The sequence below is a fragment of the Ambystoma mexicanum genome, chromosome 12 (genome assembly GCF_040938575.1).
Source record: "Ambystoma mexicanum isolate Mex_15411 chromosome 12, UKY_AmexF1_1, whole genome shotgun sequence".
Taxonomy (NCBI): Eukaryota; Metazoa; Chordata; class Amphibia; order Caudata; family Ambystomatidae; genus Ambystoma; species Ambystoma mexicanum.
Genome location: NC_090936.1, coordinates 158,140,545 through 158,165,788, shown reverse-complemented (window position 1 = coordinate 158,165,788; position 25,244 = coordinate 158,140,545). Strand labels below are relative to the sequence as shown.

The 25,244-nt window shown below is 42.2% G+C and overlaps 1 protein-coding gene across 2 annotated transcripts in view; it reads right to left on the bottom strand.

The window, feature by feature from the left end:
- Positions 1 to 25,244, bottom strand: part of ARFGAP3 (ARF GTPase activating protein 3) — an 840,898-nt gene that overhangs the window by 27,494 nt on the left and 788,160 nt on the right. For both annotated transcript variants that reach the window (XM_069628227.1, XM_069628226.1), the window contains 2 exons: positions 5,023 to 5,146; positions 2,693 to 2,783 (listed from right to left, as the gene is read on the bottom strand). In XM_069628227.1, the coding sequence (XP_069484328.1) occupies positions 2,693 to 2,783; positions 5,023 to 5,146 (215 nt within the window). The remainder of the gene's footprint in view (positions 1 to 2,692; positions 2,784 to 5,022; positions 5,147 to 25,244) is intronic.

Here is a 25,244-nt window from a genome sequence, read left to right as displayed (position 1 = left end):
AGGCCTAAAGTGGTCCTAACATAATTCACTACAAAGTCCACTGTGTCTCAAAAATGTCATGTTTATAGTACAGAGATGGAAAGTGCACAAGTAGAATAACACAGAAGTACAAATATCACAACTGCCACCAGCCAGTCTTAGGCACTTTGTAAATTTAACCACAAAAGCCATTATATAAAAGTTAGGATACCATGTAAGGTGCTGTGTGCAATTGTAACAGTACAATAATTCACAAAGAGAGAAAGTCTTTCAGTACTGATGGTCTTCGGGACAAGTCAGTTTCCCCATGAAGATGAGCAAAATAGACAAAGGAAGAAAAACCTAAGGCTTTCCTTACCTCCAAAGAGTCAGGTCAAGATTTTTTTTAATTTATTTTTTTTAAAAGGATGTCCTATTTAAATCTTTGGAGGGAAAGGTGCAAAAAGAAATCTTTCCTAACACGCAGGAAGGAGATTTACTCAATTCAGACACAGAAATCACTGCAGTAAATCCCTTGCAAGTAAAGGCAGATTCAGCCCCACTTCGACTAAGCGCATGCAATTACACCCTTCATTTATGATATTCAGTCTAGTGGGACATCCCACAAGAGGGTTTGGTCCTTCAGCAAATATACCAGCAAGTAAGGAATCATGTTTTCCACCCCTGCATGCTGGTTCCAGAGTCGTAGGACTCCATGCATTCTGCATGTACTACGTGCCCCTGCCATGCAGAAGAAATTAGAAGAACTATTCTGAGCCACGGGAGGCCTGCCGTCACCAAGGATTCCCATGCCAGCTCTAGTCCTGTGAAATTGTGGTTTGGGAAACTCGTACCCTTTGGGTGGAATATGATTCAATTTCTATGGAACCTCAAGCCACTGTATGCAGCAGGAATGCCACATTCGGAGGACAAGGGCAGTAGAACCGGGCCTAAAAGTCCCAAAAGTTTTGGGAAAGAGGGCAGGTTCCTTTAGCCTCATCAGCACCAACACATGTTTCTGGAAGTGTGATGCAACCATCTCAAGGTCCACTGGCATTGTGGAAGCTGGGGATGGCATAGCGTTATTGACATAATTCACCATGGATCCAGTTGGAAAAATGGCAAAATGGAACACTGACTGCAGGAGGATGAGATTAGAAAAATATGTTTTAATGACAAACATCTTCAAATTCATGGTTGAAAATGTGGTTTGGATAAGCTCCTAAAAGAGTAAATATTAGCTTGCAAAAGGGCCGAGGCCCAGGTCCAAATCGGATCCAACACTGATGGAGGAACTCCCAACTGAGGAGAATAGGTCCTCAACATGGGCCTACAATGGTTGTTAGCTACCCAATGCCCAAGTTCAAAGTAACAGAGTCCAATGTAATTCTCTACCACATCGTCATAGAGGGGATTGATCATACAAAGTCTCTCTGCATGGGCCAGGTGTGGGATGTTGTAGCATACCTACCCACTGTTAGGAAAACCAAAGACTGAAGAGGATTTGCACTTAACTGTTTAGGAAATAACCCCACTCCACAATAGATGCACAAATGCAGGAGAAAACTCCACTTGTACTACTATTCTATAGTGATTGAAGTTGCACATGTGTATTAAATAAATCTGCTTATTATATTGAAACTTTACTGTCATCTGCTGCATGGGGTACATACAGACACAAAACCTGTATGTGTGCAACACTACCTTAATGTACTAGATATATCCCATAGTGCGCCGATACCCATCTTATAAACATAATTATTTTTGAGTATCATTACTCTGGTGTATCACTGTTTATACATTAATATGTGCAAGTTCCTTCTGTTTCTTAATGAGTACAGGCTGAAATTCAGACAATAAAAAATTGAGGACTACTAGACATTATTATGTTCTTCCACTTATTTATTGTTCACTTATTAGGCGCTTATATAAGATGCAAATACTGTTTCAGAGCACCCACAGGGAAACAGGGAGGGGACAGGGGATGATAGACGGACAGGGGATGATAGACAATGTAAATACAACAATGTTAAATAATTAAATACAACAAAAAGAAGAGACAATGGGGCGGGGAAGATGTTCAGAGCGTGTAAGTGCAGAGAGGAGAGGGGAGGGGAGGGGATAGGTGCTGTGGTGCCCATGGAGAGCAGCAGGTGAAGTGCTATGAAGAAAGATAAGTGCAACTTCCAGTGGTGGAGAGTGAGCCGAGGCAAGTACAGAGGATAGACAGCAGCAGGGACAAGATGTGGGAGGTCAGAGCCCTGAGGATGCATAAGGACCCTGCACACCAGTCACGCTGTGTGATTAGCACAGGAGGGAGGGAAGGAAGAGGTAATACTAATACTTTGATATTGATACTTAGAGAAGAAAAATATTACAATAAAGGGTTATTCTCAATGAGGAGCTCACAAGAACCAATGAATTAGAAAAGCTTCAATAAAGAGGGTAAGTGGTGTAGAGGATTTCTAAAAGGTTACTTGCATGACTCTGCAACCCTACTTGGTTTCCCAAACTATTTCCAATAAAAAAATTAAATTGATGTGAAGGAGTACATGCTGCAGGATGTGAGAAGCATTAACATTAGGGGTTACCACAGTTGTTTTTCTATGCTGCTTTGCACAGGGTTACAGAATTCAACAACATGTAAGGCAAGACTTAATGTGTCGAACTAAAAGTCACTTGGGAGCGAAAAATCCTGACAAAATGTAAAAATGGCAACAGGCTTTTAGATTACCTGTTGCTTGTTTCTTCTGATCTTCAAATAGATCTGCTGAACTTATAGAAGAACTTGCAGAGAAGCGCTCCAGTCGAGATCTTGCTTCATACTAGCAAAGGTAAAACATGAAAAGAATAAGCACTTTAGATCTTCAGCCCTGTTCGTAACGTAGACATCCTTAAACAGTCACCCTGTTGTAACTTTAATTAGATAAACGCATACAAATATTCCAAGTATATAAGCTTTCCAGATCACACCACACTCTTAAGAGGTAACAGATTGCGGCAGTTGGAAAGGTTAGTAGAACAACTGCTGTGTTACGTGACCAATAATAGGACTTTACACATCAAAGTCAGAGCTTTCATTCTCAAACTGAAAAATTCAAGTCATAAGCCATGGTCTTTTTTTGAGGTAGGGGGCTGGGCAGGAGAGGGGAGAAGGTGTAAGAGGGCACAAGAGGAGAATGGAAGGAAGAGGAGATCAGATCATATAGGTCAGTAGGGCCAAGTTTATAAAACAACTTTCAGTACAAGGTTAAATGTTTGCCATTACAACTACCAAATTCTATATCATGATTTAGCCCTGTGTTCTGAGGAAACATTCTATACCTGTAATGTTGGATTATCAACTTTATGTCTATAGGTTCAGAAGATGTCCCAAATCATGCCACCCAACATGTCCAGATGACTACTATAAAGGCTTTGGTAACATTTTGATGAGGTTATTGACTTGGGAGCATCTATGTAAACAGGAAGTCGGCCATGTTAACCTGGATGCCTCCATGCCTCTTGATTGAGCATCAGGTGAGACCAGCCGAACATTCAGCATGTGCATAGAACAGGCACCAAGATATAAAAGAAGTAATTAATTACCTGTAAGGGGAGCTTTCCAACATGGAACTATTTAACAGATTGACAAGCTTAGCATTTTACCCGACATTAATCTGCAGAGCACTCACTAAGCAGGAAGTTGAAAGTCACTTTCTTTACAAACAAAACTTAATACATAATACTATATACCCACTAACGATGAGGAATAGCTAGGGCTTCAGTGAAGGAACCCACCAACCTTCTGATTCTTACCATTCTTTCTTGGAGAGAGTTATTTCCTGTCACAAAACATGAAGTTGGGTCAATGTGTCCATCGCAAGGAGAGTTGGGTGGAATCTTTAGAGCACTGTTTCCTCAAGGAATCGTAATGCTCCAAGCAAATAAAGTCCTTCACTTTAGAATGGTTCTGTGTTAGACATGGCCAACAGCAGGGCAATGGAGGAGCAGATGTATAGCTCCAGAGTCTGCCCCAACACATTTTCTATTTGGAACAAATGGGAGAATGCAGATTGACCCCAACAATGCAGGGACATACATGTCATGATCTGTCCTGATCATCCAGTGATACTGTGAAAGTCTAGAATGTTGTCCGATTCTAAAATTAATAAAATGAAATCTCAAAGAAATAAAATATGAATGGTTAAACTGTGTCTGAAGAAATGCCTCAGGAAATGACACTGTTCCAAAGTGTGTATGTGGTGAACTCTACATTTGTAAGGAAGGGCCGCCATTGTTTATTTCTTCATCAAGTTTAATTTGCTGTGTGATTTTGACATTTTTGGGAGCCATCCGAGTACAATCCAGAAGGGGTTGAAACATGAACATGTGTCTGTTATAACACCATTGCTGCCCTATTCGTCAATTTGGTGATGTTCACCTGCCACACAAAGCCCTTTGGTTTGGGCTCTAACACCCAATCAGGGAACAGCAGCTAACAAAAAGCTGAAAGAATGGGAGATGCTGGTCTATAGAGGGGAATGGAATGTGGCAGGGAGAAAGACTAGGGCAATTATTGGTGGAGGTATTACACGGTTGAAAGGGGAAAAACATTCGTGGACAAGGCGTTCAGGATACACAGATGAAAGTCGGGTGGGAAGGGGACCGGATGGAAAGTATACATGGAATTAGGGACCAGGTGGGGAAGGGGAGCAGACATCCACAAAAAGGGCATACAATGACAGACTGGGAAGGGTAAGGAGATTTTCGGGGACAGGTGGGACAAGGAAAAATAAATAAGAACCACAGTAGTCTCCCTTATGAAACAGAAAAGCTACAATGGAAAAATAGACAGTGTGAAGAGCTTACAAAGCAAGACACATTTTAAATGAAACTAAATAATTAAATTTACACAATTTTAAATTGATGTAAAAGTGTAAAAAAGACCAATATGCATATTTATTTCTTCTGTTTTTCAGAATATAACACTGTCTAACCAATCTGCTATCAAAGTAATGAGTTCCAACAGAAATCCAGATATATTAATACTTTAAACACAGCAAAGAATTATGAATAACTTACTTCTGCACTATCTTGTTTCCCAAAATACATGTCTGATGAAATCGATTTAGCATTGCCAAACTTCTTTTGAGCATCATCTGTACTTGGAGGAGCTTCATATTCCTGCTTGCGACGACTAGTTGGTCTAAAAACACAACAAAAACCATCAAAAAATGAATATTAACATTTATAAAAACAAAATGTCCACTTTACCACCAGCTCAATTAACCACAATTGCCAAAAGAAAATAAAGTTACATAGCTGTAAAATGTGTTCTCTTTGTATTAATACCCCGTGCACTTCCCACCTGAGGAATCCAAACCCTCCGCAGGAAAGCTATTAAATGAAATCCAAGCTTTTTTGTTAAGACTTCAACATCTGCCGTGAATGAATTAAATGAAATTATGGAACATTGAGTAGGAGGAGAAAGAAGGATTCACAAGTTTGTCAATTCTCTGCAAAACGCACATTATCAGATTTCTTAATTCCATTAAGTCCTCTATAGTCCCCAACTTCATAACGGAACACAAAGGTACACTTAACTGAAGAAATAAAAAGAGCTTGTGCACCAATATACTACACAGCTGAGCAAAATCACATAATGAACTATGCTGAAAGTACAAGTTACCATAAAAGAGATTATAGGATTCACATAATGTGTTGAGACAAATCATTTGAATAGCTGTATTTAGGTCTCTACACAAAAAGAATATTTGAGGCAAGTGTCAATCAAAAACAGTCACCAAGGCGACAGCCAATTGACTAATGCTGTCCGGGTATCTGATGAAGAATTAGATTTCACCAAATGTTACTAACTGGCTAGCGATTCTCAAGTCAGTGAGCATCAGAGGACCTCCTTCCATCTTAAATGGAGTGGGGGGGGCCTAAGGAAGCATTGGTCTTGCATAAGTAGCTTGGCACCATCTACGTGTGCTACAACTGCATTCATTTGTGTGTTGGTTCAATGGCTCACAGAATTCCAGAGAGCTCTGGGCATTGTGACAAGAACACCCTAAAATACCACAACACTAGAGAAGGCAAAGTGATAGCAAGAAGCCAAATTAGCAGCATTAAGCTCTGCCACTTCCACCTTCAGGGTGGCCAATACCTCAGTTGTACTTAGCAGATACATTCAAATAACATGCACATTAATCACAGAGGTATAATAGGATTTCATATTCTTTGTGGAATCCATCATCACATTCACCAGGTGATACCATGCTCCAACTAATCTTGGAGATTTCACTGTGGGTATCCTATACTATGCAGACGACACAAGCAAGTGGAAAGTTTCAAGGCTGAGGGGCAACCACTTTCCACTCCAAATTTGAAAGGGCAAAATCTAATAGTGATGAAGGATAAGTTCATCCAAATGAAAAGAGCCAACAATGAACTGAACGTGTTTGGGAAGAAAAGTCGTTCAGGCTTACATTCTATTGCAATCCCATCAATCCTTGGGCGAACCATTCATTCTTGTGATAAAGTTCAAAATGTAGGGTTCTAATTTGACAGATATGGTTGTGTCTCCTCAGATGAACTCGATAGTGGCCTTTCATCTGATGATCAAAAATGTCCACCACCTCGCATTCACCTAAATATCACTCTCTGATTAAGCTGCTGTTGACCAAGCTTCGACTACGCAACTTTTATGCAGGCCTTCCTCTCCATTTTAAAGGAAAATTGCAGAGGGGGCAACATGCATCCACCTACTAAGTAAGCTTCTGGCTAACAAAGGGATTATGTGTGAGTTGAGGCACAGCCAACACTGGTTGAATGTGTCCGAACCAATTGAATATAAACTGGCCTGCCTAGCCTACAAGTGTTTCATATATACGGCTCCAGAGGATCTTGTGGTTAAGATTCCTAGCACTGCTCCTGCACAACCCGATCTGTTTTAAGAGTAATGACTAAATTCTCTTGCATGTACCTCATGTCAAATTAAGTAGCAAAGGTGGGCGTATGTTTGGAGCCATGTGCCTTTTGGAATTTGCAGATCTACCTCCAACATCTCCTTCAGATATAATCTGAAAGCCTTCTTGTTCATGTAGCAATGTGGTTCCCCAAGACCTTTTAAATGTAGTTGTGCACTATAATTAATGAAATTTGATCCTTGAACATCTCAATTTCTATCCCAAACTGCTCAAAATTACAACTGCAATTAAATTAACCTCTTTGGAATTCTATTTGTGAGAGCTCTCTACCCCTCAGGTATATATCTTGAACAGTTACTCCAATATCTGCTGTGGTCACAAACTAATCCCTTCCGGATGTGTGAACGCAAACACTGAAAAGGGGCACTTGTGCATACCCCTCTAAATAATTCTGATCTAGAGGAAGGAAATACTTGCAAATATGAAGGACACAGTTGGCCTTCAATTAAGTAGTGAAACTTTTGGGTGACTCGAAGGCAGTCTCTAAACTCTCTCTGGTAATACTGCAGCACAGATTCCCAATTTGTTGATGGCAGCACATATTACAGTTGCGTAATTCTGGAAAGAATCTGGGGTCCCTATACTAGCCTACTGATGGGTCAAAATCAGACATTTTGGCCATGGAAAAGATGTCAGTGCCATTGGCAAATTCAAGATTAAAAATACATATGAATAGGGTCTCCCTTTATTGAAAATGCTAAAGATTGCAAAGGGGCACTATATAAACCAGATATTAAGAAGAACTTTACATTGCTACAATACAGTTGTGAGTTTGCATACCCCTGGTCATTACAAAGGATGGCCTTTGATTTGTGAAGATCAACTTAGATTTGGCCCACATAGATCAAGCTGGTACAGTTGACTGCAATTTATGGAAGCTCAGATGGGTATTTTGTTTCTATTCAGACATTTCTTTCCCCGTTTTCCTTTGATCTCATTATTGCTTTTACATTCTTGTTTGGTATGGTGTTTTTGACTGCAATTTGGATTCTGGTGTATTTCTGGGGCCAGCGGTGTTGATCTGATGGGACTTTGCATTTTCTGTCACTTGTGCTCTGGTTTCACTAACAGTAAAATAACAGATATACCTTCTGTACCTACAACTGCAATATTTAGAAATATGTGAAAATTGACTCGTTTGGAATATGTAGGACTATATCTGCATGTATAAATTAAGTACAACAATAGATTAACAGGCACTGAAATCCATCAGGCAATGTATCTGAGCCTGGAAATTAACAAAACATCTATTCAGTAAATCAAAATAAATCATCTTGATGAGGTAAACCAGAGAAAATGGCTACTCAAAGAGCTTGTCTCACCGTGTATCTAAATAGCATACGAATGGGTGATGGGAGCATCACAGAAACACTGCTCCATCAGAGTGTCATTCAAGTTTGAGCCACTGGGAGGGGGAAACAAAAGGGGCAGTTTCCAACTGGGGGCTAATTTAGATCAAGCTAATCACTGTAAAAGCAGCGTCTCCCTTCAGTATGTCTTTTTTTGCACTCAGAATTTACTGTGATAGTGCACTAAAGAGATGCACCGATGTGTGTGCAGCACTTTTGCCAAGGGTAGATGAATGCCACAACCCTTGTAGCAATGGGTTGCAGCACCCATAGACTCCACCTCGGTGTGCAGGGCAGGATCAAAATTATGGCATCGTACTTTCATGCTACCCTTTATTTATTTATTGGGTATTTATAATGCACCAATACAGAACGTGTTTCAAGGCGCAACAAGACAAAGGGGGAGGTGGAGTGGAGTAGGGAGATAAAAACAAAACCGTCCTACTAGGCCTTGTGCTATTAGGATCGTGCAAATTCGGTAACAAGAAGTGCGAGGGAGGGGGACGTGTGCCAGTCGAGTTAAAGAGTGCCAGGGGAGGCCAGGTGGACAGAACGAGGGGAATGCAGAGTGTGCAGGGGAGGTCCATGTGCTAAGTACCGGGTTGGAAGGGCTCAAGGGGTGCAGGCCCAGTCAGGCTTATGCAGGGGAGGGTGCCCGGAAGGACAATTCCAGGTGGGCGACGGAGGAGGTTGGGTCAGGAGAGACCTAGTGCAGGGGGTAGACTGGACGAGGAGGGCCTGGTGCCTTGTAAGAATCTGAAGGAATGCGGCAGCCAGTCTCTTGGCAGAGGGGGGCGGAGGGGACATTAGCAGGGAAGGAGGAATAGAAAAGGAGGGTCTTGAGAAGCTTCAGGAAATTTAAGGAGATCTGGCTCCAGTCTGAGAGGGGCAGGGAGATAACTGCAGAGGAGAGAGATCTACCCGCCACTCTGCTTGGACAAGCGTCTGATCTGCACAGAGTTGGAGTTAGAAGACTGAAGGGCTCTAGCAGGGAGGTATTTAGGGAGACAGAGTTGTATGTATGTAGCGGGGTCCCCAGGGCACAGAAAGCCGTGTGGATGATGCACAGGGTCTTGACCTTGATCCTCATAGCAACTGGGAGCCAGTGGAGCGATTTTAGGGCTGGAGAGATGCAGGCCCTGGGCTTGAGGCAAAGGATAAATCTTGCAGTCTATTCTGGATTAGTTGAAGGGGGCAAAGAGAGGGGTTAGGCAGATTGAGGAAGAGGCTGTTGAAGTAATCCAGCCTGGAGAGGACGAGAGCTCTCGAGAAATGGAGTATCTGGGGAGCGGTGAGGAAAGGGAGAATGTCTGAGGAGGTTCAGCCGAAAGTGGGCCTTCTTGGCAAGGTCTGTGATGTGATGGGAGAAGGAGAGAGAGGAGCTGAAGAGGACACCACAGGAGGGTGAGGGGAGGGGGCCCGTGGTGGGCAGAATGGGGCATTACAGACAAACTAGTGTGGGACCCACTTAGATCCCACTTTTGCATTTGCAGCAGCAATGTGAGGCGGAGGATGACTATGTGCTGCCTCTGCTTATAGGTCTTTTTGAATATCATACGCGTGCCCATGCATATCAGACTGTAGTCAAATGTTACATATAGATCCAGTAAGATGATATAGGTTATATACCCCTTTTAAAAGTAGCGCAAGTCAGCGTTTCCTGCACATGCGCTGGTGCAGAACAAATATGTCCTGTATTTTAAAATAGGGAAGCACAGTTATGTCCCATTTCTCCCCCTGTACACAGAAAACGCAACAGCACTATTGAAACATCCAATTATAAAATCCTACAAGTCCCTACTTCCCTCCAAACCTACAATGCAATGCTCCATTCCAACAGAAATTGGGACCCAAGGCTGGAACAAAGAAAGACAATCCTCAAGGCAGTCCTCATGCAATGGGAAACCAAAAGGTATCAGCTACAAATAAAGTGTGGGTGAAAAACATAACGAATATTAAACTAACCGTCCAATAAGATCCAAATATAGGACTGTATACCAAAAGGGACTATCAACTTTTATGGCAGAAAAAGTGTGCAGACAAGGTGTCTTTAAATGTCTTCCTAGCAGGATCAAGCGAAAAGCTGACCTAGTTGGAATACTGTTGAGTTACATGACACCCCACTGAAGAATATTTTTTGGAGCTCAAATAGAAGTTGGTTGCAGACGTGGCCTCGTTGTGATGCATCTTATGAACAATGGTGTATTTTTTATCTTTCCACTTTTTGATCAATTGCATATTATATGACATTATGGGGCGACTACCACAAAAGAGGTGTATGCCCTAAATAATTATCAGGAATTGTCCTGTTCCCCTTCTTTCCTCTGATGTGTCGTGCCCCTCATTCTGGCAAGAGAACATAGAAGATTGCAATGCTGTATGTGGAAATGTATTGCCATTTTCCATTCTCTCCTTTAGACCAAATGGCTTGTGTCTTCAGGGTATCAAGGAATGAATTCAGGTAACCACCCAGAAGAGCTCGATCTAGGAATTCAGTGGTCTAGGGAAAGCGTTAAGTGATCTAAGAGAAGAGGTTTGCTCAGATACCCACACCTGCCACAGCAAGTGTTCATTCAGAAGCATGCCTGCCTTGTGTTTTGAGAGTGTTGGCTATGTTAAGTCTCCAGAAAACACCAGAAATACAACTCACTAAAAGAGTGAGGCAGTGCAAAGGGCATAAATGCATTCCCCGTCACATTTAGCTGGAATTTGACTGCTACAGAGTACATGAAAGCATCTCAGGAAGGGGGACAGCAACACTTTCCTACTGCCCTGGCCAGCCTAATTAAATATCAAAGGCTCCATGGATCCGCCCTGCCTTCTGTTAAGTTGTGTGTGGTGGCAGCGCATGCTGATGAGAGTTAAATGAAAGAAGGCCTGGTCTCAGAACTAACAAGGGACAGGAACTAATACCTCTTTGATATGCAATGTGTCAACTCGAAGCTAGCTCCCACCCCTCCATATGAAGGGTAGTGAATGTCATGTCTAGGACAAGTGATTACAGTAGGCAACCCCTGCAGGGAACCCCCTTTCAGAGGGAAGAAGTATGTAATTAGATGGAGTCTGTGGTGGTTTGTAAATGCACTATACTTATTGGAGTATCAGTGCCCCTCTATATGCTCATGTTGTAAGAGGGTGACCATTCGGACACTAGCTAAGTGAAGGGCTGGCAATATGAATATGGTGAACCCAATGATTAGTGTTTTTAGCGTGCCATCACGGCTAGTTCCTGCCTCTGAATATATTCATTAAGTCCTTGGTGGCATGTATTCAGACGGAAAATCCACATCTGTTCTCGCCTAAACATAATGTTGCAGAAATTGTCACCTAGTGTGTGTGTGTGTCCTCTCTTGAAATGTAGACCAGAAACCAACATGCATCCAATGGGCGCCGCATACCTATGCCTAACATGTAAAAAAGCCCCCGCCTGTTGTCTACAATAGCTGATTGGTTGTGTTCTTTCGTTGTTATGAATTTTTAACGTAATCTGATACATCCACACAATTGGTAGCATTGAGGGACAGTTTCCTTGTCTATCCATGTTAGATAGGCAGTGCATCACTCATCACCTAGGGCCAGGCACTCCTGTTAGGGCCAGGGTGTTCTTCCTCTGGGACAGTTATCACTTTATTTTCCAATTGTTGTTTGCAAATTGTGTGACAGTCAAGTTTACATTGATTTTCTCCCAAAGAACCGTTTTTGTTGTGGTACAAAACTCGTTTACATATACAACATGTTACAGAACACAAAATTACAATAATACAATGTTACACTCTTACTGTAACCAGTATTCTGGGTACACGAAGTAGCGATATGCAGTGGCAATGAAGAATTATAGGATACTTGTTGGCAGCTGACTTGGTTTGCAGATCAGAGTCAAGACATGCCTAGTAAGATAATTGAGGTAAAGGTTATATATAGTATGCTATGTGAAAGAAGGTGGGACCTTTGATGACAATTATGTTATAATGGACGCTGAGCGAGGAGCCAGTCTTACTTTGGCTCTGAACAACCAGATGGAGGGTTCCGCTCTGATGGCTGGAGTGAGTTCGTTCCAGCATTTGGCGGCAAGCACATGGAAGCTAAAGCCTCCTGCCGTTGTCAGTTAGAATTTCGGGATATTGAGGTGGTTGAGATAGAAGGATCTAGTAGGTATGATCGATTGGTTTCTTGAGAATTTATCTGTCAAGTATTTTGAAGCTGTGTTTGATAGGCATTTATGCGTGATGACTAAAGAACGTAAAGTAAAGTTCTATTGCGCTGTTGGGCGGGGACTTTAGCGGAGTGCTCGCAATATAAAGACTTTAATGTTTGGATGTTTGGTGTTAAGCCTTACGGTATCATTGCTCAGTACCTGCTGAAATGCCCTTCTCCAGCGATATGATCCGAATTCCAACGGTTTAGATTTAATCTATGGGGTACGAGAGATGTATTATCTAGACGGAAACTGATCCCTCAGGAACAAAACTACTGTAGATATTGCATTGATGTTCAGCAAAAAGAAACTCTGGAACATCTGTTAGACTGTCCGTCATTAATGTTGGTGAGAGAAAGATATTTTCAGAATATTATCACCTTTCACACTCGTACTTCCAGTGACTACAAATGGCAAATGATGTTTTCGACCTCAAAAGAAAAAGTACAGATCGCTATTGTCCAATATTTAAGAATGGTTTTGCCTGTTGTGGCCACCTCATATTAATCTTTTTTTGTATGGGGTCCTATTGGATTGTGAGAGGTGTTTCCTCATTTTACCTTTATTTTTTGATATTCAGTTTAAATCACTTGGAAGGTATATGAAATGTAAAGTACTTTGTTTTTAACCAATGTTTTTGCCTAATTGTGTATCTTTTGTACCATTGGTATTTTATTCGTATTTTTGTGTATTCTTATGTATCTTTGTAAATATTTGAAAAGTTTTGTATCAACTAAATCAAATTAAAATAAAAAAATAAAGAACGTAACGTAATTCTGTCACGCACCAGTAGCCATTGTACGTCACGTCGGAGGGCTGAAATGTGGTTAGATCGAGGGATGTTCCATGCCGATCTAAGGGCATTATTCTGGAGTACTTGCAGTCTATTTAGGTTCCCTGCTGAAATGTCTAAGAATAGGGTGTTGCAATAATCCAGTTGCGAAAGGATCGGTGCTCTGGCTAGCTTAATGCAGCTGTTGGACGATAAGTAGGGTTTGCAGGAATTAATGAGTTTGTTGGTGTAAGCTGTGACTGAAGCTGTAGTGTTAACTTATTTTTTGAGATATAGGGTGGAATCTAGGTAGACCCCTAGAGTCTTTACCTCGCTGGCAACTTTGATGGTATTCCCATGAATGTTAAAGGCCTTGTAGAGTTTGTCCAGATTGATGAGACGAGCTTGAGAACCAATGATCAGAAGTTCAGTCTTGTCATCAATTAGACAATGGCTGTGGGCGGCCATCGAGGCTTGGATCTCGAGGTAGATGTCATTTATAATTTTGGTATCTTTAACATAGCAACCAGAGAGTGTGATGAGGACCTGGGTGTCATCAGCATAATTGGTTTAGGTGACACCGAGGTTGTCAAAACGATCAAAGAGGAGCTTGTAAAAATGTCAGAGCGTGGGCGATACGCAAGATCCCTGTGGGACTCCACGGTAGATGGGTAATGGGGAAGCAGACGCTGAGGGTGCAAAGACCCTTGTTCTATATGAAAGGAAGGATTGGATCCAGCTAGCAGTAGTCAGTGAGAAAGCTGCAGCTGATGTTAGATGTTTGGTTAGGATCCGATGGTCACTAAGATCAAATGCTGCCGAGAGGTCTAGTAGTAGGCGGAAGGCAAGCTTGCCTTGGACTTTGGTTTCATCCATTTGGATTTTTAGGACTAGGAGCGTGGTTTCAGTCCCATGTCTGGGTCTGAAACCGGATTGTCTAAGGCCTAGTAGGTGATCTTACAAATGTTTTTGTATTTGTAGATGGGCTGCTCGACCCAATATCTTTAGGAGAAATGGTACTGTTGTTAAGGGACTATAATTGGTCCGTATATTAGGGTCTAGGTTGGGTTTTTTGAGAAGCGGCATGATCCAGGCCTCTGAGGTTATTAGGGACAGAAAAACTATTGAATACGGAGTTAATTAAGGCTATTATGAACAGTGCTAGTTCTCTTGCTCCGTCCTTGATGATCGGGGCTGGGCAGATATCTCTGGCAATTGGTAGGTTTGAGACCCAAGATAATGTTTTCTACTTCTTTGGTGGTAACTGGAGAGAAGTGGAAAGGGGTACAAGGTGGACATTGGGGATCAGGCAGTTTGTGGTTGTTGGTACTCTGGGCTAGGGTGTTTTTTTTAGTTTAAATGTTTGCCTGTAATAAGGCTATTTTGTCTGAGCGAGCCTTTCTGAATATTAGCGCACCATGCCGCATCTTTCAAGCAGGTTTTAGTAGGTGGGGAGGGAGACTCTAGTTCCCTTAGAATGGTGAAGAGCTCCTTTGTGCCCGACTTGGCATTCTGAATTCTAGTGTTGTAGATTTCTCTTTTGATGTTAAGAATTTCTACTTTGTATGATGTGGCGGCATTGGAGAATAACTCCTTGCTGAGGATTGAGGGATTTTTCTCCAGTTATTTTCAGCGGATGTTTTCACATTACAGAGTAGTTTTAGGTCAGCTGTAAACCATTTATTTAAATGGGCTGTAGGTTTAGCCTTTCTGAGTTTTAGTGGTGCGATTTCTTTTAGTGCTTGTTAGAAGGTATTGTTGTACAATTCAACCAGTGAGAAAGGGTCCCTGTCCGAGTTGCACGGTAGGTTGGCAATGGGCTGAAATAAGGGCTGTAAATTGTCAAGAGTTATGTTGCGCTTATTTCTGGACAGGGTTTGAGGAGTGATGGTTGTGCCGGTATTGAGGCGGGCATCCTCCTGTATGGAAAATGTAATGCAATGGTGGTCAGACCACACACACGGTGCATTGTTGATGATTGCGGTCTGCCAACCATTCCAAGGTTCTACCTTTTTTTGTGGTTGGATTCATTAATGCGAAGTTTGACGCCTAGTTGAGTAATGATATTGTTAAGGTTGGTGGCGTTTATATCTTTAGGGTCGTGAAGGCCTAAATTCAGATCACCCAACAGGATGGCTTGTGATCCAGGTTTAGTATTTTGGGTCAGGAGGAATGTAATGTCTTTCTCGAAGGAAGCTGTAGGGTACGGGGGCTGATAGATAAGACGGTGAAAGATGTAGCAAGTGGTGTTCATTGGTGTTGGGAATCCAAACTGTCTGCTGCCTGCTGCTACACCTTTAAGCTCCTGGAGGTGGAGCTGCTGCTGTGCACCGTGTCACCACAGGAGAATTGCTTAAAACCACTTCTGACCGCGAAAGCAGAAGCAAGTGGTGTTTGTTAGTTTTTGGCAGTGGGCGTTGGTGGAGGCGTGCACCCTGCTAGGAGGAGCTGCACTACGGCACAGGGTTAGAGAGGTATTTTCGTGAAGTGACGAAATGAAACGACAACCATTCGAAAAACCTCCAACAGCACCGAGACCTGAATCTATGGATCGACCGATGGTGGAGAGGACGAGAAATCAGGTGAGACAGAGACTGCCTTCTTTACCGCATCCTATTGTGACCCCCGCTAATTGAGTCTCCTCGTAATCAAGTGCCAATAATTTACAGCGAATATGAGGGAATGCATGATGTTCCGAAAAGGATGTGTTCAACGCCAGAAAATGAACTAAAAGGAAATAAAATTGGTATTAATAATCACCCGAGGCTGAACTTGGAGCCGAGGGGTGAAAAAACAGATAACCATATGGGTGAATGTTCTTTTAGTGAAGTCTGAAAATCTTAGATTGCCAACAAGAGCTAGAGGCTAAAAATGGGAAGGACTCGAGATGTGAGGTGCCCCATTTGGCATGTGAACAATTAACTATCGATCTCCATCCACCAAGTGATGGGAAGACAGCGAGGGTGACAGGATTGGAGATTTAACTGACTCCTCCCCCAAGTGGCATATTGGAATTGAGAGAGGAAATAAGATCTGAAATACTTCAGGATGACGAGAAGGAATTAAGTGTAAACGATAACACCGTACCGACTACAGCTGAGAGGATAACAGGTCCTGTAAAAAATGCCCCGATAAAAAGGGCACCAAGTAATAATTTGGAACCAGTACCTGACCAAAATTTGGAGATAACCCCCGATCCATTATCAAACGAGGGGCTTAACTCAGAGATATCTTTAAACAAAAGCCTTGAAATAATTGAACAAAACTCCAGATTTTTGGGTGGTGATGTCCCACAGGGGGAGTTGATGAAGGCCCCGCTCTGTTACTAGGGTCCCAGCTGGGGTTGCATTTAGGTGCGGTCGAAGTCCGGCTCAACCAAAAAATTGAGCCGAGTCATTAATTAATGGCCTTGAGAGCCCTAATTGGGAGGATCTAGATGACTGGAACGATTTGGACGAGCAGAATTGGATAGTAAAAAGCCGTAATAAATACGCAAAGGAATCAGAAAGATTGAATGGAGCCATGATAAATAAGAGCTGGGAAACTCAAGAAATTGATGAGCAAGATCGAGCTATGACCAGCCCCGCACACTCGGAAGAAAATGTCAACCTTCTGATGAATTAGAAAAAGATCCTATTTATCTAATTTGAAATGGAAAAGGAAAGTTCAAAGCAAATACGAAGGTTCCAAGTACCGAAAGCCATTCTAACTCAGCATTGGCAGAAAAGCTAATCCAAGATATAACAGCATTAACGGGAAGAATTGCCAGAGAAAAATGTAAAAGTCTGACCTTTATAAATGAAAAAAATCACTGCATTGGATGACAGAACTTTACAGCTCTCGGCTTAAAAGATCGGCATAATGAGCGGATTATCAGGAGGTACTGCAGAAATCCAACCTCAAATTGGCACACCGGAAACTCTGGACTCGCTGGTGATTAACAATAGTGGCCCTGCCAGTAAGTCAAGATTGAAGGGGCAGCCGTTTGAGCAGCTAATACCTGAACATGACATGACCAGCTACGATCGGTGCAGGAGACCAACAGTAAACAAGGACCTGTTGTTGATATAGCTCATATGCAGAATACGGTGATGGAGGCGTGGACAATTTCAATGTCTCGTTTCTTAAAACTATACGAGGCTTTAAATACCTCACTACAAGATCTGCAAACAGGAAACGAGAAGATGAGGAATCAATTATTGAAATTGGAATGCTTCACAGAAAAAATGAAATTGAGGATAAATAGTGAAGCAGAACGCAGCAATATTCGCCTATGTGAAATTGCATGCAGGGAAGCTAATAAGTCGCTATTAATTAAGACGATTATTGAAGACTGCAAGCGGATGCGACAATGTCATAAAAAAGCTGAGGAAGATAGTTTTCTGAAAAAAGGAGCAAGCCAGAATACATTGGAAATGCAGGCCAATGATCAAGTAAGTTCAAATCTAAAGCCAGCTCAAATGCCTGATCAAGATAGAGAAAAACCCACAAGGGCTTGAAATTATCTATCTGCCATAACTGAGTCCAGATGTGTTAATCCAAAAGCGGATGAAATAATCATGAAAGGCAAGGACCTAGGAGTGGAGGGAAAGGTGGATCTCCCGCCGAATTGACAGCAATTGAATGCTAATTTACCAATTTTCCAAGGACTAGCTGGCCACGGACCATCCAACATTGAAAATAAACTCTGTCGGTGGCCCCACCTCCAAAGATAAAAGATTTGAAAGTTGATAAGATGAAAAGAAATATATAAAATCTCCTAAAAAACAAAAGAGCAATGGATCCAGAGCATTCCTTAGGAATATAAGAACCCCACAAAAACTGGATCTCAATCAATGTGCGAAAAAAGCAAGAAGATAAGGATGATGAAACTATTGAAATAATGGATGACATTGATCAAAATGAGCATCATGAAGATCAGTCAGGGGCCAATTTGAGTGATCTGCTGGAAGCTATTGAGAAAAAAATCAGAAGGAGGAGGAATGGAATGATTTAAACTTTGATGAATGGGAAGAAATCGAAGGGAAAGTGTGTGATCTGATGGTGAAACGGCAAATAGAGGGGAAACTATCAGATCATAAGAAAGTTAAAAAGGAAGACGGAAACAAAGTAAAATTAACTAAAAAAATGAATGAGAGAGATGGTAAGGTGGCTGATTTCCTAACTACGGGGGAGAAAAGAAAGAAATACCACAGAACTGAAATTAAAAAGTCTATGGCTCTGAAGAAAGACCATGTGAAGATCATACAAGGTGATCAGAGGGTTATGGAAACAGAAGTCCAAAGAAATAAGAAAAGAAATGATCAAAGGGAAACACAACCGTTTAATAAAGACCACCTTAAGAAGGAGACAAATGCGAACAAAGTTTGTTGAGAAAGCACTGCAAATCATTCTAAACGAATAATCTTAAATAGAGAAAAAGTTGGGAATATCCTACAGCAAGTCACAAAAACTAAGGAGTTTATCTTCAAATGACATCAGAATAGTCGAATTTGAGAGTGAACATATATCTGATGCAGTAATACTACATTTGATCCTGTGGGAAATGAAAGAAAGACTTAAATGTCTGGAAGGATTTGGCTCTCATGGGATATGAGGACTAATTCTACAGGAAACAGCTCCAAAGAAAATAAAGAGAAATTGAGGAAACATAAAACCCCATTGAGACCATCAAAATAGAAAATCAAGTATAAGAGTTTCCACTGTGGAAGAGAAGGAAAAGGATATGAAAAAATCCCCAAATCAGCCAAAACTAACAAAGAAAGAAGCTGATAGACTTCTAAATTTAGCAGCAAAGAAAAAAGAAAGTGATTTGCGGAACAGCTCAAGAGAAGAAATAAATGACTGGCATAAATTGGCAAAAATCCCTAGGTGCACCATTGATAATTCAAGAACGCTAATAAAACCATTGAAATCAAGAACCTCAGCTGGTAAACATCCTGAGGATTGGTCTTGGATGGCGAGACTCCTAGCTGCCAGTAAAATGAAGTAGAATAAGAAGATCAGTATAGGAAAGGGACTTGTGTGTGTTTCATGGAATACATGTGGTTTTCAACATCTCTACTCAGGTGAGGATAAATTCCTTGACTAGTATGAAATGGTCTACAAGAAACATGAATGATAACTAAACCACTATGTGAGAAATATCAAGTGTATATAAACCCGGCCAAGATGGGGATAAAAGGAAGACCATATGTCGGGTTGATAACTCCAATTGAAATAGATGCTGGTCTTAAGGTAATTGATCACCGGATCCCAAACCCCTATGTACATGTGTTGGAACTTCAAAAGCAGCTGGACGAAAGTTTAATGAAACTCCTATTAATAAATACATATTGGAGCGAAAATATGTCAAAACCAGAGGTTTATCTAGCAGATATGAGAGAGGTAGATGGAGCAAAGACCAACTAATAACGATCTGCAGAGATTTGAATATAAAATTACTAACTAAAAGCGGGAAAGTGATAACTGACTCCCAGCTAAAGGGTAGAGGGTAGAGCGTTGCGTTGGTCAAATGAAATGAAAATTAGGAATTTGAGAATGCTAAATGCTCAAAACATGGATGATCTAAGTGGAGCTGATACTTGGCAGAGGGGCACTAGTTGGGCGTGCCTGGATTACTGCTTTGTTACGGAAAAATTACTACAAAGGATAAAATCATTCGAGATTAAAAAACACCGAAAAGTGATCACGTCTGCTGAGGACAGAACTGTTCGCACCAATAAAAAACATGGACCCCGATGACAAATAAGGTTGAGGTCATCTGCGGTCTGAATAGACTACGGATTCGACAGGAAGCACTGCCTAAACTGGCAGAGAGCTATGACAAATGTGTATGCAAGAACCCAGAAGAGGTAGAACATAGCTGGACGCTGTAGGAATTCGTAATAAAGAAAGGTCCAAATAAGATGCCAATAATTAAAAAGAATGTCTATAATATCAAGGTTGTGCAGAAAAGAAAAGACTTTAGAAGAGACTTAAAAAGACTAATTACATCTGAAGGTTGCGCCAGAGAAGGAAAGATCCGGAAACTGAAACAGTATAAAAATTGGAGGAAAGCAACCCAAGCAAGTCAAGCCCAACAATGCTGAAAAAATGCTAGCTGCGATTTCTGCTAGCAATATTAGAAACCTTTGGGATATCATCAACCATGGTGATGATTTTCAAGCAGCCGTTAGCATAGCACAGATCCCGGAAAGCGTTGGGTCGAACATTATAATGCCCTCTTCAGAAAAGGGATGGCTGAAAGGAGGGAAGAGAAAGCAAACCTCGAAGCCATGGAACATTGAATTGGATAGAGAGGATATTTTAGGAATGATTAAACACCTCAGTCAATCAAGAGCATCTGGCCCTGACAGTATTTCCAACCATGTCATAAAAGCAAACGAGGAGCACTGGGTGGACTTAATTATGATACTATTTTCACAAGTCGTGAAAACAAAGAAAATACCATCATCATGGAAAGAAGCACTGATTGTATCAGCCAATTGCCCTTTTGGACTCGATAGGGAAGTTATTTGCCACAGTACTCCTTCGGGAGCTTAAAACATGGGCAATATTGGCTGGTATTCTAGATCAAAGACAAAGTGCCTTTATTGCTGGAGTGGGGACATTGTTGAATTTATTTATTTTTAACTTATTAGAACTAAGAACGTTAGACTCCAATACAAGGCTGTATTTGGGGTTTATGGATTTGGAACAAGTGTTCAATACAGTTAATCGAGACCGCTAGTGGATGAAACAAACAAAAATTGAACTGCCCTACAGATTTAGTGGAGGCTATTCAAAGCCTATACACGTATACCACAATACAGGTACGTCTAACCAGAGAGGGTGCCCTTACAAAAAGATACAAACTGAAAGAGGTATAAAACAAGGTTGTGCCCTGGCCCCATTTCTTTTTGTGCTCTACATGGCAGACCTGGGTGCCTCCCAAAGGAAGATTCGAGCATTTGCACCAAAAATAAATGAGTGGATAACTCCATGGATCATGTATACGGACGATTTGGTCCTTATAGACCAAACAGAAATCGGACGGCAAAGGCGACTTGATGCCTTCAAAAAATATCTAGATTAAAATGAGATGAAGGCAAATGAGAATAAGTCAAAAATCATGGTAATGGAGACAGCTCAATTGTCTAGACAAAAGGGAAAACTACCCTGCTGGACTATAAATGGCCAAAAACTGGAAAACGTGGACTCCATAATTTATCTAGGAGTTATGATCAATAAGAACATCACCGAGCAAGGCCAATATAACTTAAAGAAAAATGTATAAAGTCGACCAACCAGGGGAAAGCCATTAATGGTCGCTAGGGGAAATTTTCAATGACCCCAATCTGGACATTCTACAAGCAAAAGGTGGTGGCGGTCCTGGTCTACTGAACCAAATCCCCCTTAAATCTATCATGGAAGGCATGGGAAGCTTGTGAAGCATATTTTTGGAAAATGATTCTGATGCTGCCTAATTCACTGCCAAACTATATGATAAAATACGAACTACGACTTCAATCGCCAAGGTCAATAACTATGTGGCAGACTACCTCTCTCTTTGAGAAATGTATAACTTCCAAACCAACATTATCCTTTTAGATTTTAAACAATCAGGGAAATTCTAAAGATAAATTCCTGAAGGCATGGGGAAACCGATGCAGTGAATACCTGAGAACTAATGGGATTAGGATTGAAATGTTAATAAATAATCCCACCAAGGTAAAAGAAAATTTGCAAAGGAAAGACTGGATTGAAACTTTAGCACTGAAGTATCAAACAAGTGATGACTTCCATTCAATCTGGGAACGGAAGTCGCTGAATCAATTACCTAAATTGAAAAAAATTCCCCTTTCCCTTCTATCGGGATTTACTGATGAGATGCAGATTCAATATTTTACCAACGAGAGAAATTCAACTGTTAAGAAAATAGATGAGCCCTCAAAATGCATGGCTGCAGAGATAATGGGTGCTACACTAGTGGCCTTGAAATTAGTGGCGTCTTTGGAATTGGGCTTGAAGCCACCTCAATGACCCCAATGACATTATTGCTTTGGAGCATATGTTTGACTTTTTGATCGTTAATTCTTTTTTTTTTTAAGGATGAAGTGATGTTAAAGGTTTAAATGCAATCTAACCAATAAAACATTTATATAAAAAAAATTGCTAAAATGGAGTAGGAGGGTACGGGAAGCTGCGAGCGGGAGTTTAACTGAGAGGAGTTCTGCTGATGGGAGGGGAGTGCTGGAGAATTCTCTAAGGCAGAGTTGAGAGTTAGCTATGAAAGCCACACCACCACCTTTGCTAGTGACTCAGTCTGCTCTGATAATTGTGTAATTATCTAGGAGGGCTAAATATAAGGTGGGACCTGCAGCTGGGAATAACCAGGGAATAACCAGGTTTCTGTAATGGCAAGAAGTCCAATTGGTTGGAGGAGATGAAGGCAGCAATGTCGAGAGCATGGGCTCCAAAGAGCGAGCATTGATGAGGAGCTTTGATGGTAGGTGTGACTGGAAGAGGAGCTTCTGTTGGTAGGGTAGAGGCTGTGAATGTGCGTGCGATATTGACAGGGCTAGGGGTACAGTGAGAGGTTTGAGGTTCTGTACACTAGTGGACCGGTTGGTAACCCGTTTGGTATTTGGGCTGGTATTTATCTTTTTATGTAAGAAACAAGATCCTAGTCTTGCGTTTCTGATTCTAAGTGAACACGGGACAAGTGGCGTTGATGGGGAGGCGAAGAAATGGATCCATTCAGCAGGGGTGAGCGTACAGGTGGTGCTCGGTGCGAAGGTCATGATAGGACCCGCAAGCTGTAGGTCCAGCTGAATAGGGGGTATGAACTTTGTTGGTGTTATGGAACAAGGGTAGGAAGGTAGCCATAGTGGTGTTACTCTGCGTAGCGTGGCCATTTGAACAAGGGTGGGAGGTGTGGAGGATCCGATTCGTATGGCGCGACACCGGTCTGGTATAGGGGGAGCTGGGCAATAGACTCTGGACAGACTTCTAATGAGCTTAAAGCGGTGCTAAACAGATGGTCGGTATAATAGGCTACGGAGTAGGGTACTAGGTACATGAGGTAACAATAGTCAGATAGAAACAGCGTGGACTTAATATTGAGGCTTAGGTGACACTATACACAGGGTCATAGGCTAGGCAGCATAATCAACACAATAGATATTGAAGTACCAACTAAGCTATACACTGGGTCATAGGGTAGGAACAGACGGGGCTGGGAATAACAGTCACCATCGTATGCTATATAGTAAGAAGATAGGCAGAGTGTGTAGGGTAGTAGGCTACCCAGGGTCTAGTGGATTAGGCAGCCAGAAATAAGCAAAAGGAAACAAATACAATAGGTTAGGTGCCGTGTGGAATTCAGCACATTGGACAACACGGTGGGTAGGGGGGGGAACCTTATGGTATTTATGCTTCACTGAGTGATAATAGCTGGATGCTGCGCAATATAGATAGAGGGAGTGGTGAAGTTGTCTCCATTACAATGGCAGTAAATCGTGGCAATGCTGTCCGTTTGTGATGTTTCGATTGCAGTATAAACTAGGCAATCTTAATATATGTAGATGTAAGTGAAAGATATGGTACAATACGATCATAGGCATACAGTCAGATTGAGGAATTAATGACAAGCATGTACATCAATACAGGATACAGGTTACAGAGTGGGTCCGAATGTCGGCACCTTGGAATCGGGCGGGGAACCTAAGAGGAAAAGAGTGTCCGTGTGCATGGGGGTTTAAGTAACGTGGTGGTTTCGGTGAAGCACTCCAAGGGATAGTTTACAGATTGTTGATGAATAAGCAGTTTTGATAGAGTTGCTTAGCAACGCCCACAATGGTGGGCAGGAGTCAGGAGACAGAGGGTACGACTGGCATAGAGACGCGCCTCGCGGCTCTGATGCATTGAGACAGGCAGACAGGCGATGGCCGTATGTAGCAGGCCTTAGGAGCAGAGGCCTGCTAAGGCTATCCGGTTGAGGGACTCTAGGGATAAGCCCTGTGTTAGCCAATCCACAGCTAGGAGGTTGCCTAGTAATCTATACACAAAAGTGGGGCCGCCATTTTGGAGCGTTACCTCGAAGGAAACGCTTGAGGTAAACTAAATAGCAGTCCGATGCAAACGGGTGCAAGGGGTGCACAGGGCACAAAAGGGACTCCATATCCCCTTAGGAGGGGTGCTGATATAGTCCCCCAAGTTGCTGGAAGGAGGCCACGGTGAAGCACAGCACGTGGTTGCTGTTGCGCTTCTCTCGAAGCGGATTATGATGCTGCGGAGAGGGCTCCTGCCCTTCCTAGACTGCTGCTACTGCGGCGGAAGACTAAGAGAAGCAGAGACAGGTGATGGCCTTATGTAGCAGGCCTTTGGAGCAGAGGTCGGCTAACGCCATCCGGTTGAGGAACTCTGGGCATAAGCCCTGTGTTAGCCAATCCATGACTAGGAGGTTGCCTAGCAACCTATACAAAAAAGCGTCACCCCCTACCTTTCCTGTTGCAAAGCGGACCAAGGATTAGTTCATTAAGGTAGGCTTAGCCTGCACCAATCACTGGGGCCCATTTGGCTCTAAAAGAAGGTTGAACCTCTCTTTTGGCAGATCCTCTGGCGACTTAGAAAGAGAACTCATTTGGACCCTGGCTGAAGGTACAATCTGCCTTACAGCCTCTGCCAGTGAAGGAAGGCCAGGATTTCCAAAAGGGAAGCAAGATCCCTCCCCTAAACATCTCCCAGGGAACAGAGGGAGAGACAGGACTCAGAGGACCCGTCCAGCAGCTCCAGAAGCGGTAGCCAACCAGCACACAGCGTGCCCTGCTAGGTTCTGCCAGCAGGCTTCCAAGGTGGTAAGTGTGTGAGGGTCTCTGAACAAAGGACAATGCCTTTGCCTGCAAAGGCACATCAGCTTTGGGCCGTCCGCAAGGACAAGCCCTGCGAAGAAGCTAGGAGGAGTGCCACAACAAGCATCAACCAGCATCCATCTTTTAAGGACATCCGAGACA